The sequence below is a fragment of the Oryctolagus cuniculus genome, chromosome 5 (genome assembly GCF_051225735.1).
Source record: "Oryctolagus cuniculus isolate XC-2025 breed Fujian yellow rabbit chromosome 5, ASM5122573v1, whole genome shotgun sequence".
Classification (NCBI taxonomy): domain Eukaryota; kingdom Metazoa; phylum Chordata; class Mammalia; order Lagomorpha; family Leporidae; genus Oryctolagus; species Oryctolagus cuniculus.
This window is the reverse complement of record NC_142871.1, coordinates 130,018,645-130,036,737: the sequence shown is the minus strand read 5'-3', so window position 1 is coordinate 130,036,737 and position 18,093 is coordinate 130,018,645. Positions and strand designations below refer to the sequence as shown.

Below are 18,093 nucleotides of genomic sequence, written 5' to 3'. Positions count from 1 at the left end.
TGAACATCGAGCTCAGAATCTGCTTCCCAGGGAATGCAGCCTACCTGCATGTGGGAAGATGCACCCAGAGCTCAAAATAACCAGCCGACAAAGTGGTTTTTGAATGCAATGCTTGATGTAAAGTCTGTGTTCTGACTCAGTCTTAACGGTTATGATTTTTTTTTTTTTGACAGGCAGAGTGGACAGTGAGAGAGAGAGAGAGACAGAGAGAAAGGTCTTCCTTTACTGTTGGTTTACCCTCCAATGGCCACTGCGGCCGGTGCACTGCGGCCGGTGCACCACACTGATCCGAAGCCAGGAGCCAGGTGCTTCTTCTGGTCTCCTATGGGGTGCAGGGCCCAAGCACTTGGGCCATCCTCCACTGCACTCCCTGGCCACAGCAGAGAGCTGGCCTGGAAGAGGGACAACCGGGACAGAATCCAGCACCCCGACTGGGACTAGAACCTGGTGTGCCAGTGCTGCAGGTGGAGGATTTAGCCTATTGAGCTGCGGCGCCGGCCAATGATCTTTTTTCTAAAAATATTTTTATTTATTTAAGTTATGATCTTTTTCTAAAAGCCAAAAGGGTTCTCAGGCCCACACCATCATTAACTTCTCTGTTGCATACAAGTAAATCACTCTGGGCAACTGGCCGTCCATGATTATTTCGTTAGGGGACATAGCTCTACCAGACAGGAGTGCCCTGCCCTCTCCCCAGCAGCTCTTACAAGGAGGTTTGAAGATATTCCTCTTATTTGAAAAACTCATTTGCCCAACCCACTTTATGGGCATAGCTAGAAATAAATAGAGCCTTTCATCCCAAACTTCAGGGCAAGGTGAGCAAAATGGCTGCGTAATTCCTCCCACAGACCCACCGGATGGTGAGGGGGATGTTGAGCTGCAGTCTGCCTGTTTCCCATAGGGGACTGTGCAACAATACTCATTAATCCTGGTGAAAATGAACAAATACCACAATAAAGTCCACTCTTCTTTCCCGTTAAGGTTCGTTCCCTTTGGTTATACCTTCCCCTAGGCTCTCCTCTGCCACCGGCAGATCTTCCTTCCAATCACTTCTATGCCTTCACTGAACACTTGGTTACCAGGTTCATGTTCTCCTGTATGACCAACACAGCTAACACCTTGGGCAGCTTTCATGCCCAAAGGGAATAGGTGTCTGTTTTGCTAAACCACCACTCTCTGCCACTTTGATCCTTCCACTTCTCTGATCCTGCACAAGTTTCCCACGTGCTTTCCCTCCAGTTATACCCATTCTACACGGCCTTTCTTTGCTTTCCTGTCTCCAAGCCTTTGCTTACCTTATTCTTTGAAAAAATCTTCCTTTTTAATTGACAAATTTAAATTGATGAATTATATTTGTGAGGTATAGAAAATGATGTTATGATTGATTAACATAAATGGAATAATCAAATTAAACTAATTCACATATCCAACACCTCAAATATTATTTTTTTGTGGTGTGAACACTGGAAATCTATTCTGTCAGTAATTTAGAATTGCACATTATTATTTACAATATTCATCATGTAGATATTCACATGTGTATATCTCACAGTAAGGGGATACTTCTTGGTTTTGTCTAACAAAGACTTGTGTCCTTTGATCATCATCCTGTCCAGACCCCCACCACTCCCACCCTCAGCCTCTGTAACCACCTTTCTGCTCTTTGCTTCTTTCAGTTTGATTGTTTGAGATTCTGCATGTAAGTGAGAACACATGGTATTTGTTTTCCTGTGCCTGACTTACATCACTTAGCATTATGTTCTCTGATTCAACCAATGTTGTTGAAAATTGCAAAATTTCTTCCTTTTTTAAAGGCTGAATAGTATTCTATTGTAAACATATATCATATTTTCCTTACCTGTTCATCTGTTGATGAACATTTAGGTTGGACTCCAAAATGTGGCTCTCATGAATCATGCTGTATTGAACAGGAGAGTGCAGCCACCTCTTTGACAGCACAATAGCAAACCATCTGGATAAATAACCTGAAGTGGGGCAGGCATTTGGCACAGTAGTTAAGATGGTGTTGGGATGCCTGCAACCCATATCAGAGTGTCTGCATTCAACTCTCAGCTCTGCTTTTATTTTTTTTTTTTTTTACAATTTTCTTTATTTTTTATTTTTTGACAGGCAGAGTGGACAGTGAGAGAGACAGAGAGAAAGGTCTTCCTTTTGCCGTTGGTTCACCCTCCAGTGGCCGCCAGGGCCGGTGCGCTGCGGCTAGCGTACCCCGCTGATCTGATGGCAGGAGCCAGGTACTTATCCTGGTCTCCCATGGGGTGCAGGGCCCAAGCACTTGGGCCATCCTCCACTGCACTCCCTGGTCACAGCAGAGAGCTGGCCTGGAAGAGGGGCAACCGGGACAGAATGCGGCGCCCCGACCGGGACTAGAACCCGGTGTGCCGGCACCGCAAGGCGGAGGATTAGCCTAGTGAGCCGCGGTGCCAGCCTCAGCTCTGCTTCTGATTCAAGTATCCTGCTAAGGCACATCGTGAAACAGCACTTGGGTCCCTGTCACTCATATGGGAGACCTGGATTGAGTTCCAGGTTCCTGGCTTTGGAACATTCCAATCAACAGTGCAGACAGATTCTTTTTTTCTCCACATCCTTGTCAACACTTGCTATCTTTCTTCTTCTTTTTGTTTGATAATAGGCTCTGACAGAGGTGTAAATATGCCATTGTGATTTTAATTTGTATTCCTCTAATGAGTGTTGAGGGTTTTTTCTCATATGTATTCATTATTGGAAGATTAATACCAATGGAATACTCATACTACCCAAAGTGATGTAGAGATTCATGCAATCCCTATCAAAATCCCACAGCATTTCCTAGCTCCTATTTAGGGCACTTGCTGCTTTACTCTCCACTTTTTGGGTACGAGGCCAGTTTCCCCTATTTAAATGAAAGCTCCCAGAGTCAGAGACCATTTCCCGGTTCCGGTTGGTGCAACCCATGGCGTGCACATACAACACAGTCTCTAGGGGTAAGAAAAAAGAGCCCCCTGGCTTGGCTTGCAATTCACCTGTTAAAATGACTGCCAGTGACTCCACCTGTGATGAGTGGAGTCTGTTATCATCATGCCCAACAGTTAAAGGACATGATGAGTCCTGGGGACTTTTGGAATAGGACTGATTCCAGATGACTATTTGAAATGCATGGTAGTAAAAATAAATAAATAAACACACATGCACACAAACCAGGACCTTAAAACTCCTCCTGCTTTAAAGAGAACAATATGACTCTTTAAGCTCTAAAACGGGAGAATCCCACTCATTATTTCAATGAGATCAAAACGGACATTTAACCCCAGATACAACAGCAATGGCTGTTGGAACCCCAGAGCCCCTAACCTCTCCCTGCCTAGGCAGGCTGCCTGCACAATGCCTCTGTGGGACTCTCTGGTGAATCTTCTCATTTGGAGAAAGCCATTTTCAGCCTAAAGTGGAAGTGACGGGAAGAAGGGGGTGGGTTGTGGAAAGGGAGACAGTCTCACAACAGTCCCAGAGATGGCCGGATGTACTTGTTTTCTGCATCAGACACAGCTCCAGGAGTGGCTAACAGAAACTGACAACACCTACACATGTACTTTCAAAACAACGTGCTTATTATGTTTCTCCATTTGGTTTAGTTTATACAAGCTTTTTGTATATAAAACAATGCAATAATAAAAGCCAAATCAGCCTCTAGAATCTCAAACATTCTAATGAAATATCCTATTACCTGTTGTTTTGCAACGTTGATTCATCCACAACAATTCTCATCCTATTTGTAGTTCTGCCAAAAAATAAAATCAATCCCCCTTCAATTCATCCCCCAAATGGTTAGATCATTATCAGTCCATTTGTGGACCTATTCCTCTGTATCCGATGACAGTTAAAACAACTCAAAACTCCTTTCAAACACAAGGCTGCTCTCCAAAACTTTTACCTCATTTGTACTTGGACTTTATAGGTAATTTCCATTATTTTTTTTTCAGTGATTTTTTTTTTTCTATTCAAGTAAAACTAATTCATTCCCCAACAAAACTACAGTCTGCCTTGATGTAATAGCAAGGGCAAAAAATTTACTGAAAAAGTTGTCTATTATTATAAGTGAGGAGAGAGACTGTGTGGTGCTGTGGAGAAGAGGAACTATGGGGCTGAAGATGGTGAGGACAGGGAGAAATAGAAACAGAGAAAGTCTGGCACACAGCAAGGGGCTGGGCAGTGGTGGCTGAGGCCGTTTCTACAGGAACACACAGGAGCCTCTTCCATCATGAACCATGAGGTCCTAAGGTGACCTCCCATTTCAGCTGTGTAGGGGTAATAGGGGTGATATTCTTCCTACCCATCACAGGGCTCATGACCAATGACTCCACAATAAGGATTAACAGCAGGGAAGCCTAACAGATGGATTACAGCTTTAAACTTTTTTTTAATATAATCAAGAGGCAGAAAGACAGAGGGAAACACATACACACACACACCGAGCTCCCATTCTCCCCTCTGCTGGTTCATTCCCCAAAATACTCACAATAATAAGGGATGTGCTGAGCCAGAGCCAGGAGTGGGAAACTCAATCCAGTTCTCTCATGTGGGTGGCAGAAATTCAATTACTTGAACCATCACTGCTGCCTCTGAGTGTTTACATTAGCTGGAAACTGGAGCCAGTCATTGAACCCAGGCACCCCAGCGTGGGATACAGGCTGTCTTAACCATTAAACTAAATGCCTGCTCCCTATTTATTCAGAGTGGCATGGGAGCCTTCGAAAACAATACCCTTAAACCCTGGGACAATCACTCATTTTTAATCTTAAGTTCAGTGACAAATGAGCATCTTGTAGAGGTGTGATTGGACAAAAAATGTATCCTATCTGCCATAAACACACTGAAGTGGGGAATCTCAGATTCTTCTTGGAGTCTCTGTGTGGCATTCCTTCCTCTTTGGTATGGGGCAGGACTTGGAGTGAGGAGCTTATGACCTACTGTGGGATGCTGTAGGCCAGAAAATTCCTCCATGGCTAGCTCTTACACAGAGAGAGAGGAGTAGGGGTCAAGAATATATGTACATTTATGTTCGGCTTTTGGCAAGTGGAGTTGAGTTTCTAGGATGCACTTTGGGGAAGAGGATGTCTAGTTTCTATGGGCTGCCTTGGGAGAGAAAGTAGGAGAAATAAAGGCTAGAGAGGATCAGAGAGGACTTGTCTCTTAGGTCCTTCCAGTGCTCAAGCCCTGTCCACTTGGCCTCTGCAACGCTTCTGATGCTCCCTCCTATCTCGCCATGCCTGTCCTTTGGCCTAGACTTCCTCCAGGGCCACTTTTTTTTTTTTTTTTTTTTTTTTTTTTTTTTTTTTTTGACAGGCAGAGTTAGACAGTGAGAGAGAGAGAGACAGAGAGAAAGGTCTTCCTTCCGTTGGTTCACCCCCCAAATGGTTGCTACAGCCGGCGTCTGCGCCGATCTGAAGTCAGGAGTCAGGTGCCTCCTCCTGGTCTCCCATGTGGGTGCAGGGCCCAAGCACTTGGGCCATCCTCCACTGCCTTCCTGGGCCACAGCAGAGAGCTGGACTGGAAGAGGAGCAACCGGGACAGAATCCGGGGCCCCAACCGGGACTAGAACCCAGGGTGCCAGCGCCGCAGGCGGAGGATTGGCCAAGTGAGCCACGGCGCCAGCCTGGCCTAGACTTCCTAAGTGGTCATGCAGTCTTAGTGTTTCTGCCAATCCATTCTGCACATGTCAGTCACAGCCCAAGCCCAGCCACACCCTGGCTTCTTCCTAAAATTCTCCTTTCCACCACAAAGGCCTTCCAAGTTACTCAAGTGACTGATTCCCTCTGCTTTCAGTATTCCTTCTCGCCATACTTCTACCCTCACTGTCTGTTTGGGTCCTCTGGTGTTAACCGGAGGCAGGCTCCTTGCATGTGCTCCCCCGTATGCAGAGGTATACTTCTGCACTCAGTTGTTCAATGGCTCTCCTCTCCACCACTCTGTGAGCACAGGCAGAGGCTGTGTTTGTACACATGTATCCTCATCTGAAATGCAGGGCTAAAATGAGAACTTGTCCCATAGGATAGGGACTAAGAGAGCTAAGTCAAGCAGAGCACTTAGAGTTGAACCCGGTCCTGTCTATAGAAGGGTGACATTAAACTCTGGCTGTAATAATAACAATTAGAACTATGCCTAGAACAAAGCATGTGCTCAATAAATACATTTCAAATGAACGAGGAATGGATAAATAGATGACACAACCAATCCAGACAGCCTCTTTTCCCCAACCACCAGGGTAAAGCATACTGTACAGAAAACCATCACAGAGAGGAATCACTGATTTTCACTGATAAATGATAAATGTCTGAAACTGCATTTCTGGTTTCCTGAGATTTTGAATTTGTACTTTTGTGTTGTTGAAGAAATAGTCAAAGCAAGAAAATTTGGAATCAAGAGATAAAGGAATATAACATCATGAAATATATTTCCACACTTCTCAAGCTTGTCTTTATTAACTAAAAAATGTACTTCCTAATGAAGACCATATGTTTTAATTATTCCGACACTAAATCCTTTAGAAAACCAGCATGTCAGGTAGTTCATCTCAAACAAATGTTCATACACAAAATTTCAACTTATGTTGCCACACAGGGAAGCTCTTCACTCCAGTGATTCCATAAGTCACATAAGAAAATGTCTGGTGGTTTATTTTCAACACAGAGAGGAAAATTAGTTAGCTGACTTGAAGATGTAGCAAAACTCGCTAGGCAAAGAGGATGTTAAGGAACAGCCAACTCCTAAGAGGAGGTTAAACAGAGAAGGGAGGAGGAAGGTAACTTTGTATGCTGGGGAAGATTGCACATCCCGTTGTACTCAGCCAATGAGGAGCTAAGGGAGTGACCCGCATGCTGGGGTGTAAACTGCTTGCTGTAACTGCTCTGGGTGTGCCTGCTCATGAGACACCCAATCTTGCAAGACTGTTAGTAAAGTCTCACTTTCACTGCACTTTTTGAGTCTGAGTCCATCTCTTGAGTGGACGGATGAGGATATTTCCCACAGGTTACGTATCTATATATCACGCTCAGCTGGCCGAACAGAACGAGGGATGACCTAAAACCAACCTAGCTTCCTGTGAGTTCTGAACTAGTTGTAGAGTCAAACTTACTAAAAGACAGACATGGAGAAAATGCCTGGATTGGTCAGTTCTGTTATCTGTCAAAGCTTTGTTAGTTTATTGTCTTTTAAGGCTGTGATAGTATTTCCAAGTTATTTTGCTTCGGAAAGTGCATTTGGATTTAGAAATAAACACTGCATTAGTAATGTGACTTCTGACCTCATTCTTCCCCTCCTGCATCAGAAGATTTTTGTTCCCTTCCGCTGATGTTAATTTTTCTATTCTTGCCCCAGATCATATAATTTTACCCAGGAATACTGTGGAAAGTCATACTTGGTTCTTCTCAGCTCAGTTACCAATTTGGTATACTGGTATTTAACTTAAGAGACCCACTAGTTTTGAACAATAATTCTATCAAATAAATTGTTGGAGCCTTCATCTTTGTACCTTTAAAATGAATACATCCTATTGCAAACATCAAGGAATGCTAGGAATTCAGAAAACTAACCTGTTTTTTTGTGGAGCAAATTGGATCTGTACCCAAAAGTGCCAAAGTCCTGGGCTTGAGTGGGAGCTGAGGACAGCAGTGTCCTTTGACCTTCCTCTGGCTTCCTGGGTTGGAAAGGTGAGCTTTTGGAGTGTCTGAGTTCACTTATGTTCATGCCAGATAGATGGAGGGCATCCTGAGCTTTCTTCTTTTCCTTTTTTAACATGTTGACCAGAATATCTGAAACTTGACTTAAGGATTCAATGACTCATGTTAGAGTAAATGATCAAAACACAAATGTTCCAAATGCAACTATTAATCCCAATAATATTTGGTACTTACTATGCAGTAAAGACTGATCAAAAGAAGACTCAGCTTCCTGAAGCCCTATATACAGTTATGGACAATTGAGAAGGTTGTCTTTCAGTATGGCATTCTATGAAAAATTGGCAAATTTGAAAATCTTTAAAAAAAGTTCTGAGTTTAAACCATGTAAGTCTAAAATTTTTATGAAAGGGATTATAAAATGCAATGTGAACATGGGATAGTAATAGGCAATGGAGCTATTTATTTATGGGTGAGTAAACAAGTCTGTAATCTAGGAAATCATCTCCTTGGTTAAAGACACAGCTCCTCAGAAGGCAGGAGGAAAACAGGGAGAAGAGTGAAACCTACCCAGCTGGCAGGTGGGCCAGGTCAATGCTGGTGGCCAGTGTGTCGACAAAACTGCAGCAAGACTACCCCCATGTCCAACTCAAGCTTAGAGTACATTCAAATAGGGATGGGAAATTAACTTAAGTCTCTAATTTTTGTTTTCAATGGAGTTGAGAAGAAATGATTCATTAGCATACTTTAAAAATGTGTCTCTTGTGAGCCGTGTAGATACACCAGGAACATTAATAGTAAGTGACAGGCTGGCGCCGCGGCTCACTAGGCTAATCCTCTGCCTTGCGGTGCCGGCACACCGGGTTCTAGTCCCGGTCAGGGCACCGGATTCTGTCCCGGTTGCCCCTCTTCCAGGCCAGCTCTCTGCTGTGTCCTGGGAATGCAGTGGAGGATGGCCCAAGTGCTTGAGCCCTGCACCCCATGGGAGACCAGGAGAAGTACCTGGCTCCTGCCATCGGATCAGCGCGGTGCACCGGCCTCAGTGCACCGACCGCGGCGGCCATTGGAGGGTGAACCAACAGCAAAGGAAGACCTTTCTCTCTGTCTCTCTCTCTCACTGTCTACTCTGCCTGTAAAAAAATAAAATAAAAAATAGTAAGTGAGAAAACACTCCATTCCACCATACTTCATTGCTCATTCTGGGTTCAAGGTGTCCAGAATGCTAAGAGATATTTGTCCCACCCTCCACTGGAGGGAAGACTCTCTATAAGCCCTCTTGATAATCTCAGAACTCTAACTGCAAATGCAGAAAGAGGAATTCAAGGCCTCACCATCCCTAGAGAGGACTTCCTTAACGTAAGAGTCTAAGGAAGTGTGGGATGGTGTGGGAGAGGACCACTCAGACAGAGGAGGGGAAGTACTCAGATTACACTGAACTCTTTGGCATGTAAATGGAAATCGTTAGACCTCTATCTTCCTCCTCAGTTTTAATTCTAACTCGTTGGTAATTTCTAGAAGCATAATCAGTTTTCTCTCACAACTCCTGATGTGGATTCCTTTCCTTGCCTCAACAAAATGTGCACTTGCCAAGGGTGTTCATAACATCTCAGTATCTGGTAATCAGCTGGACAGAGAAGGACATGACTCTGCCCACATCTCCACTCCTCTCCGTGTGGAACCAATTCCCAAGAACATCATATATTTCCATCAGCTCATCCTCTGCAATGGCAATATCCACTTGTTTATCTACTTTGTGATATTTGTTGGCACTTGGACTACGAGCCAGGCACTGCTCTAGAAACTGACTAACAGCCATGGAAAGGAAAACTACTTCCTTGCTCTCATGGAGTAGATGTCTTACTGGGGAGTCAGCTCCTGTGTATACATACATACACACATACATACATACATGTGAACACACAAAATGGAGAGTGACAGTGCCAGTTAGTTTTAGAAAGGTCGAGTGACTGAATCGCTATTCAGTGCTAAAAAAGGGCCTTCCTAAGAGTGACATTAAGCTGAGATATGAATGACTAGAAGAACCAGCGATAGGAAAATCATCTAAGCAGAGGAAATGGCCAAGTCCTTAGAGAGCAATGGACGTGGTAGTGGTCCCCAGGGCTGCAATTCTGCTCCTGCACCCTACAATACAAAGGTGCGCTCCCTCAGCAAAGAATCATCCAGCTAAGGCTGGATAATTGTCAGTAGTGCCAAGGCTGGGAAACCCCTTGCTAGGAGAACAAGAAGGTAGTGATGACTGAAGCACAACATACATGGGGATGAGGTGTAAAAAATGAAGTCACAGGGCCAGCACTGTGGTGCAGTAGATTAATCCTCTGCCTGCGGCGCCAGCATCCCATATGGGCACCAGTTCTAGTCCCAGCTGCTCCACTTCTGATCCAGCTCTCTGCTATGGCCTGGGAAAGCAGTAGAAGATGTTCCAAGTCCTGGGGCCCCTACACCCATGTGGGAGACCTGGAAGAAGCTCCTGGCTCCTGGCTTTGGATCAGCACAGCTCTGGCTGTTGTGGTCATTTGGGGACTGAACCAGTGGATAGAAGACCTTTGTCTCTCCCTCCTATTGTCTATAACTCTACCTCTCAAATAAATAAATAAATAAAATTCTTTAAAAAAAAGAAATGAAGTCAGAGGGGTGAGTAGGGACAAGATCATATAGGGCCTCGTGACCCAGAGCAAGAAATTTGGAGTTTATTCTAAATATAATGGGAAGTCCCTTGAAGGGTTTTTTTGCTTGTTTGTTTGTTTTCAATTTGAGAGACGAATAAGAAAAGAGCTCCCGCCTGTTGCTTCTTTGTCTAAATGCCTGAAACAGCTAGGGCTGAGCCATGGCCAAATACAGGAACTGGGAATGCAGTTCAGGTCTCCTGGCTTGGTGGTGGGAACCCAGGTATCCAAGCCATCGCTGCCACATTCCACAGTCTGCAGAGGCAGGAAGCTGTAGTCAGGAGTTGAACCAGGCAGCCCCTCAATGAGGGCCATGGGCTTTTTAATTGCTAACATAAATGCCTGCTCCTCTCTCAAAATTTTTAAATGCTTTATTCATTGTATTTATTTAAAAATGTATTCATTTACTTGAAAGGCATAGTCAGACACACACACACACACACACACACACAGATATCTTCTATCTGTTGGTTTACTTCCCAAATGGCCAGAGCTGGGCCAGGCTGAAGCCAGGAGCCAGGAACCCCATTGGGGTCTCCCAAGCACTTGAACTGTTATTTGCTGCCTTGCCAGGTACATTAGCAGATAGTTGGATAGGAAGTTGAACAGCTGAGATTGAAAATGGCACTCCAATGGGATGTCGGTGTCTCAGGCTAGAAGCGGGGCACTCAGTCCAGGTTTCTTATGTGGGTGGTATGAAGCCAGTGACTTGAGCCTTCACTTCTATCTCTCAGGGTGTGCAGTTTGGCAGGAAACTGAAATCAGGAGTGGAGCTGGGACTCAAACTCAGGCACTCTGATAGGGGCGCAGGTGTCTCAAACAACTAGGCTGAATGTCTACCCTCACTCCCTTCAAGACTTTCATCAGAGAAATGACATGTTCTGATTTCGTTTAATAACGATCACAATACAAATCCATCTTCCTTTCTGCCTCCATTCTCACCTTTCCTGGTTTTTTTTTTTCCCCCTACTCATCCCCATTTAACTTCAGCCTCTGTGCCAGGTGCTTAGTAGACACAGAATGACATCCTGCTGGAAGTTTTCTCAAGGAATGACTGACCTTTACCCACGGTAATATTGTCACTGAAGTTGCACCATTTTCTCTCCCTTTCCAAGCATGCACAATATCATTCACATTCATTTTGGCTACCTTATTACCTTGGTGAACTCAAGTACTATTACTTTTTGCCTCTGGAAGTCATATCTTTCTCATTCCTCCCATCACAGCCTTAGCCTTCTGGGTTCTACAAAGAAAGATACGAAAATATGTTCTGAGCCAACGTTGAGTAACTTTGAGATTTCAAGAACCTTTCTTAGTCATTAGCCTTTGCGAAGCATAAGATTAAATCTCTGTTGCAATTGTTCCTTCTCCTGAGTGTACCCATTGTCTACAGAGTCATAGCTCCCATTACGTAACACTTCATAGTGCTCAGAGCACTTACCAGCTTTGCTTAGCATGCTGAGGTGAGCAGGGCAGGTTTTATGCTCCTGCTCCCTAAGAATAGGAAACAGCTTCATTGAGTAATTATGGAGCTAATAAATGCAGGGCTAGGGTTTCCATCAAGTTATAAATTCACATACAGTGTTCTTTTCATTGTGCTTCCTTACACATCATCATTTTGAATATGGGTCTCAGATGGAGGGAATCATGCTGAGTTTTCACAGTCAGTAAAGAGCCTGGTGGAGCCACATGAACAGTGTACCTGGAAAGAGGAAGATGATGTATGTCTCTGTTTCACTGTCCTTTTAAAATAGACACATATGCACAAGCCTGGACTTTCCCCTGTCATGTCTCATTTCAACCCTCCTATATGCACAGACATTCATAAAACCAGAAGGGGATTAAAAAGTTGGTAGGAGTATTTAGGGCAGAAGATCCTAGACTAGGAACAAGGCCAGGAAAAGAAGCAGAGCTCAGACTGGGGCTGGGGCCAGACTGAGGTCCCGCCTGGGACCATTCCTGGAGATGGATGGGGTAAGAGAGAAGAAAAGGAATGTGAGGGTGACAACGCTTGTGGGCAGCACTCACAGGCCAGGCTTGTGTGTGGGTGGAATTCACAGTCTAACCTACTGTTACTGGCTGGATAACAAAGCAGTTAAAACTCACTCACATCCCACAAACAGGGTCTGCTAAGTGTCAACTAAAATTAGAGACTCAAGTTAATCAGGCATTGTGCCTAACTGGCGTTTATTTTGCTCCTGCCTCTTTATTGCTAGATTTCCTCTACATGGATGATATCCATGCATTTTGCACATTAGTTGGAGCATCTGACTTCTATCATTTTTTTAAAAAATGAACATAAATATCTGTTTATAATGAACTGACCAAAATGGTTTCTTACATGTGTTTAAATGTTACAGACATCATGGTAGTGTTGCCAAATCTCTTATAAGAAGCTTGAAAAATAAAATGAGAAATGATACTGAAGTGATATCAGGGGGTCGTGAAGTCTAACCAACCCAACAGGGGTCTCTGAAGCACCTACTTTGTCTATACTGGAGGCAGCCCAAGCTCCCATGGGCTGCCACCTCTTTTAGCATGCAAAATCCATTGCCTCCTGGAGTCATTAAGAATTCTAGCTCATCTATACTCACCTATACTCATCAACATTCTCTACCAATTTTGGGAACATGTAGATGCACAGCCAAAGCAGTAGATCTGGCTTAGAAATAAAATTTACATTTAAATCAATCTCTGCTCTTCGTAAGATAAATACCCTTTGTCAGTTTTCAGCCATCATTTGACTTTTACCCACACGCCAGCCACAAATTTTGGGCCACGGTGAGGCTGTGGTCAGCCTGGTGTCCGGTCAGCTGGCTAAAGATATCCAGCTAACTTACTAGCTCAGGACTAAAACAGAAAGAACACCACAGAAGAGTGGAAAAAAAATTATGTAGAGAGGTGGTGTAGAAAAAGCTCATACTCTTCAATGAACAGAAATGTTTCCCAAAATTGTCAGTAATTTTAGCAGGCTAAAAACAACCTGCTCTGCTTTGTCTGCTAAAGGGACATTCCACTCCTCCACGCAAAGAAGCACTGTGAGGCAGGAGCAGGGTGTGGCGCTCAGGGATGTGGCCTGGGCAGGACACGGAACTGTCCCCACTCCCCGCTCACGCCAGGCCAGCGACAGTTTCGCAGCCATTTAAAGAGGATACTGATCTCGTTGTCTCTCTGTGTCAGTATGTCCCGGAGCTTCCGGTACTCTTCCTGCTGTACTGGTTCTTGGCAGTCTTGGTTTTTGATTACAGCAGGGACTGTACTCTTCTCAGGGATCTTCTTGTCATTCAGTAGTTTCTGAAAGTTAAGATGAGAGCTCGGTGTCCACATCTCTTATCCACATTTCTTTGACTTTTCCCCGGCACGGCTTCCTGCACGCATCAGGCATGAGTGCCCTCTCGTGCTCCCTTGCCTTTGCGTGTAGTTGCCTTTTGTTGGCTCACACATCTTCTCCCTTCCCCTGGCCTTTGTTATTCCCCTTTCCCCCAGCCCACCTGTTCCTCCCTCCAACTTCACCTCCTCCTGGACCTCCTCCCCTTTCTCTGCACTGCCACTGAAGCCACACTCGTATGACAGCAGTTCACACGTGTTGCGATTATTCTTTACATTTCTGTCTCCTCTGTGACTTCCTTATGTTTTTCCTTTTGCCCTCCCTCTGCCTGGCCCATAGTACTCATACAAATGCTTATTATCTCAATGAAGTATGCAAAAGTACAAATGAGGTAGAAGTCAAACTTTACGGTCCTCTTACTCTCTCATTATCACAATTAAAATCTAAGGCAGAGAAAAACCAAGGAATTACATGGATAAATCGAAACTGCTGAAAAACAATAATACAGGACTGGTACGGCTTGAAAGTAAGTGCTTTTCTGAACAAATAACCCTTTTGTATAAGAAGCAGAGAGTCCTGGCAAACGAGTTGCATATCCACGGTCTGAGCCTATTTACTGCCAAGTAAGATCCAGGCTCTGAAGAAACTCAGTGATAATCACAGCATTGGTTTAAGAATCACACCATTTGCTGGACGTGTGAAGCTGGGTACTAGCATTCCAAAGCTTAGTCACCCAGAAAAGCTGTGACTGCAGTTTGATCATGGCAGAAAATGGCTTTGGCTGCAGGAGACACTGAACTGTACCTTTAAATGATGAAAGCAGTGATGAATTTTACGCATATCGGCGCCAACCTCTAGTCTACTCTCTGGATCTTGGTCTTCCAAAAAGGATGCTATTAGTTTTTCCAGCCTAAAAAAATACATAATGTATGAGAAACAACTATGAGCTGGAAACTTGAGAGATTCTAATGGTATTACTTGGCTGGTTAACACTGAAACACAAGACAGCATCCCCACTTCTTTACAGAAACACGTTATCTGATTTGACTCCTGACATGGAGGGGAAAGAAATAGATGGACAAAGTGAGATCTGTAATAGGCAATTCTTTGACTAATTTCCAATGAATTTTCACTTGCAACTTCACAATCTCAGCAATTTGATTTCTACAGTCCATTTATTCTGGCCAACTTTGAGTTTCTTTGCCCCTGTGCCTGGGTTCTACATTGCTGGGGAAATAGTGAAAAATAAAAATGTGTATGAGTTTCATTAAAAATTCATGCCACTGAGTCTCAGCTGGCACCTCAATGATGCTGTGCAATCCTTTCAACATTCCTGGTTGAGGTAGACTCTTCACGCTGGCCACTGCAGACCTTCCCACACCCGGCAAGCCTACCACCACCCTTGGCTCTGCCAGTAAAGCAGACTAAGAAAGCAGGCTGTGACAAGCAGACTCCTTGGGTGTCTTTTGCCTTCTCCTTAGAGGAGAACTCTCCTACGATTTGGATAATATCCTTACTCCTTCTCAAGGTGCTGGGCTCCTCACTGCTTCTACCAGGGCTTACCTGATCATTTTCTTTCTCTTATTTCCTCTTTCTTCTCTGCTTACAATTACTTTCCTGTTTTATCTATTCTACAATAACAAAATGGAAAACAAAGCCCCACTCTTTGGAGGGACTTCCACTCTGCAGTCCTGGCTGAGTTCATGGTAGCATGTGTCCTTCTTCTCTCATTCTTGAGTCTGGGATGCACCTTAACTCCTCAGGATGTTCTAAGAAGTAGTGGCAGCCAGCGCCGCGGCTCAACAGGCTAATCCTCTGCCTAGCGGCGCCGGCACACCAGGTTCTAGTACCAGTCGGGGTGCCGGATTCTGTCCCGGTTGCTCCTCTTCCAGTCCAGCTCTCTGCTGTGGCCAGGGAGTGCAGTGGAGGATGGCCCAAGTGCTTGGGCCCTGCACCCCATGGGAGACCAGGAGAAGCACCTGGCTCCTACCTTCGGATCAGCGCGGTGCGCCCGCCGCAGAGGCCATTGGAGGGTGAACCAACGGCAAAAAGAAGACCTTTCTCTCTGTCTCTCTCTCTCACTGTCCACTCTGCCTGTCAAAAAAAAAAAAAAAAAAAAAAAAAGAAGAAAGAAAAAGAAAAAAAAGAAGTAGTGGCATGGGCTTTGTGTGCCCCCTTTCCTGTGTCATGATTATTATAAAGAATCTATCACAGATACTTTTATGCAGCAGAGATTCTTTAAAAAGAGTTAGAGAGAGAGAGAGAGGCAGGGAAGGAGGGAGGGAGGGAGGGAGGGAGAGAGAGAGAGAGAGATCCTCCATCTGCTGGTTTACTTCCCAGATGGTTGTGATAGCCAGGGCTGGGGGCCAAGCCAAACCCAGGAGCCAAGAGCTTCATTTAGGTCTCCCGTGTGGATTTCAGGGGCCCAACACCTGGATCATCTTTTGCTTTTCCCAGGCCATTAGCAGGGCGCTGCATTGGAAGCCGGGACTTGAACCAGCTCCCATGTGAGATGCTGGCAGCATACGCGTTGGCTTTATCCTGTGTAACAACATTGACCCCAAGCTTTCGTTTTTAATACTTATACAATATTCCATATCACAGCTGGAATTCCTGTCATAATGGACACTGAGGTGACATAGTCGCGGTGGTTACTTTCACCTGTAGCCCACAAGGAGGCTTGGACTTACAGTCCCATGTCACAAGGCTTCAGAAAAACTGTAATATCTATCTCTTGTATCTTCCCTGAATACTTAGCAGAAATTCTGAAGGCCTGGAAATCACCGTGAGTTCTAGGATGGACCCATTATTTGGAATGAAAGCATTTCATGGTTTGCAGTGTCTGTAAAATTTCCAGCAGATATTAAGTTGGAAGCAATGGTTAACCAATCCTTCTTTCTTGTTTTCTCTTTGGAAAGTAACTTCTGTATTATTTGTTCATAAAGAATATGTTGTAGGATGTATAAGGCTGAAGTAGAACACTAGCTCACAAGGAGGCTTTGTCGTATACCAGTCTGCTGATTCGCTGAGAGACCACCTGTAAAGCCCCTCAACCTCAATGGGCTTTGGCTATTCCTGTCCCACACAGTCACAGTATAGGATGCAAGGAGGATCAAGGACATGATCCCGAGAAATTCTGCCTAAATAAAAGGACTGAATCACTCTGCTCTTTCTGGGACTTGATTAGTCTGGCATATGACTAAGAATGAAGATCAGGCCTTTGGACGTGCAGTTTTGTTCTCAGTGTTTGAGACTACAGAACCTCTTTAGATAAGAAAAATGCCTGGCTTCTCCTTCATACATTTGATTTATTGTTGAATTTATTTTCTTACCAAGCAATGACTCAGTCCAATAATTAAAATGCAGAAAAATGTTCAATTCAGATGTTTCCAATGTACTCTCCTCATAGTCAAGAGTGAACGAATGACCTCAAATTCCCCACATTTTCCTATCTCCAAAAATAGCTCCCCAGTTCATACCTAGGCCCTGCTCCCACTGAGGGGTCTCCCCACTGCCAGAACCCTGCTGGACGGTTTACCGAAAAGCAACGCTCAGGAGGTCAAGGGAGTACAGAGAAGTCTGCGCTTTGCGAAACGACTGAGGCAACAGGAAATTTTCTTTGTCTCTACTTTCACTAGGAGAAAAGAAGGACGAGGAAAACATTCTAGGGGAAGAGTAAAATGAAACATATACTATCACGTTTTAGTCCATAAGGACAAGAAATATCACAGATGATCTAGGTGGACCCCACGTGGGGTCTGGCTGACAGTAGCTGGTTGTCAGATGTTTGGTGACTGTATTTAGTGCCACCAAACTGACTTACAAAAGAGAAATCGTAGACACCTTGGCACCTAATTCAGCAGTTCCATCATATTATCAGTTTTGGTAACTGGCCATATTTCCTAATACCTGCTTTATTCCCTGAAAACCACTGGACATACAACTTTCTGCTTCCTAGATTCCTTGCAAAAAAATGAAGTTCTATCCATAATGATATTTTCATGAAAAGACAAAGTGAGCTTCTTATAATCAATTACAGGTGATGTTGATTGAGAATGCACTAAACGCTAGGTTTTCTTCTATGCTATTTGCATACATCATTTCCTTTTTTTTTTGACAGGCAGAGTGGACAGTGAGAGAGAGACAGAGACAAAGGTCTTCCTTTGCCGTTGGTTCACCTTCCAATGGCCGCTGCGGCCGGTGCGCTGCGGCGGGCGCACCGCGCTGATCCGATGGCAGGAGCCACCCTGGTCTCCCATGGGGTGCAGGGCCCAAGCACTTGGGCCATCCTCCACTGCACTCCCTGGCCACAGCAGAGAGCTGGCCTGGAAGAGGGGCAACCGGGACAGAATCCGGCGCCCCGACCGGGACTAGAACCCAGTGTGCCGGCACTGGAAGGCAGAGGATTAGC

At 44.6% G+C, this 18,093-nt stretch overlaps 1 protein-coding gene across 6 annotated transcripts in view; it reads right to left on the bottom strand.

The window, feature by feature from the left end:
* The window catches only part of KIF6 (kinesin family member 6), a 440,562-nt gene that overhangs the window by 203,704 nt on the left and 218,765 nt on the right, over positions 1–18,093 (bottom strand). For all 6 annotated transcript variants that reach the window (XM_070074112.2, XM_051854771.3, XM_008262871.5 and 3 more), the window contains 3 exons: positions 14,487–14,592; positions 13,510–13,648; positions 7,587–7,805 (listed from right to left, as the gene is read on the bottom strand). In XM_070074112.2, coding sequence (XP_069930213.2) covers positions 7,587–7,805; positions 13,510–13,648; positions 14,487–14,592 — 464 coding nt within the window. The remainder of the gene's footprint in view (positions 1–7,586; positions 7,806–13,509; positions 13,649–14,486; positions 14,593–18,093) is intronic.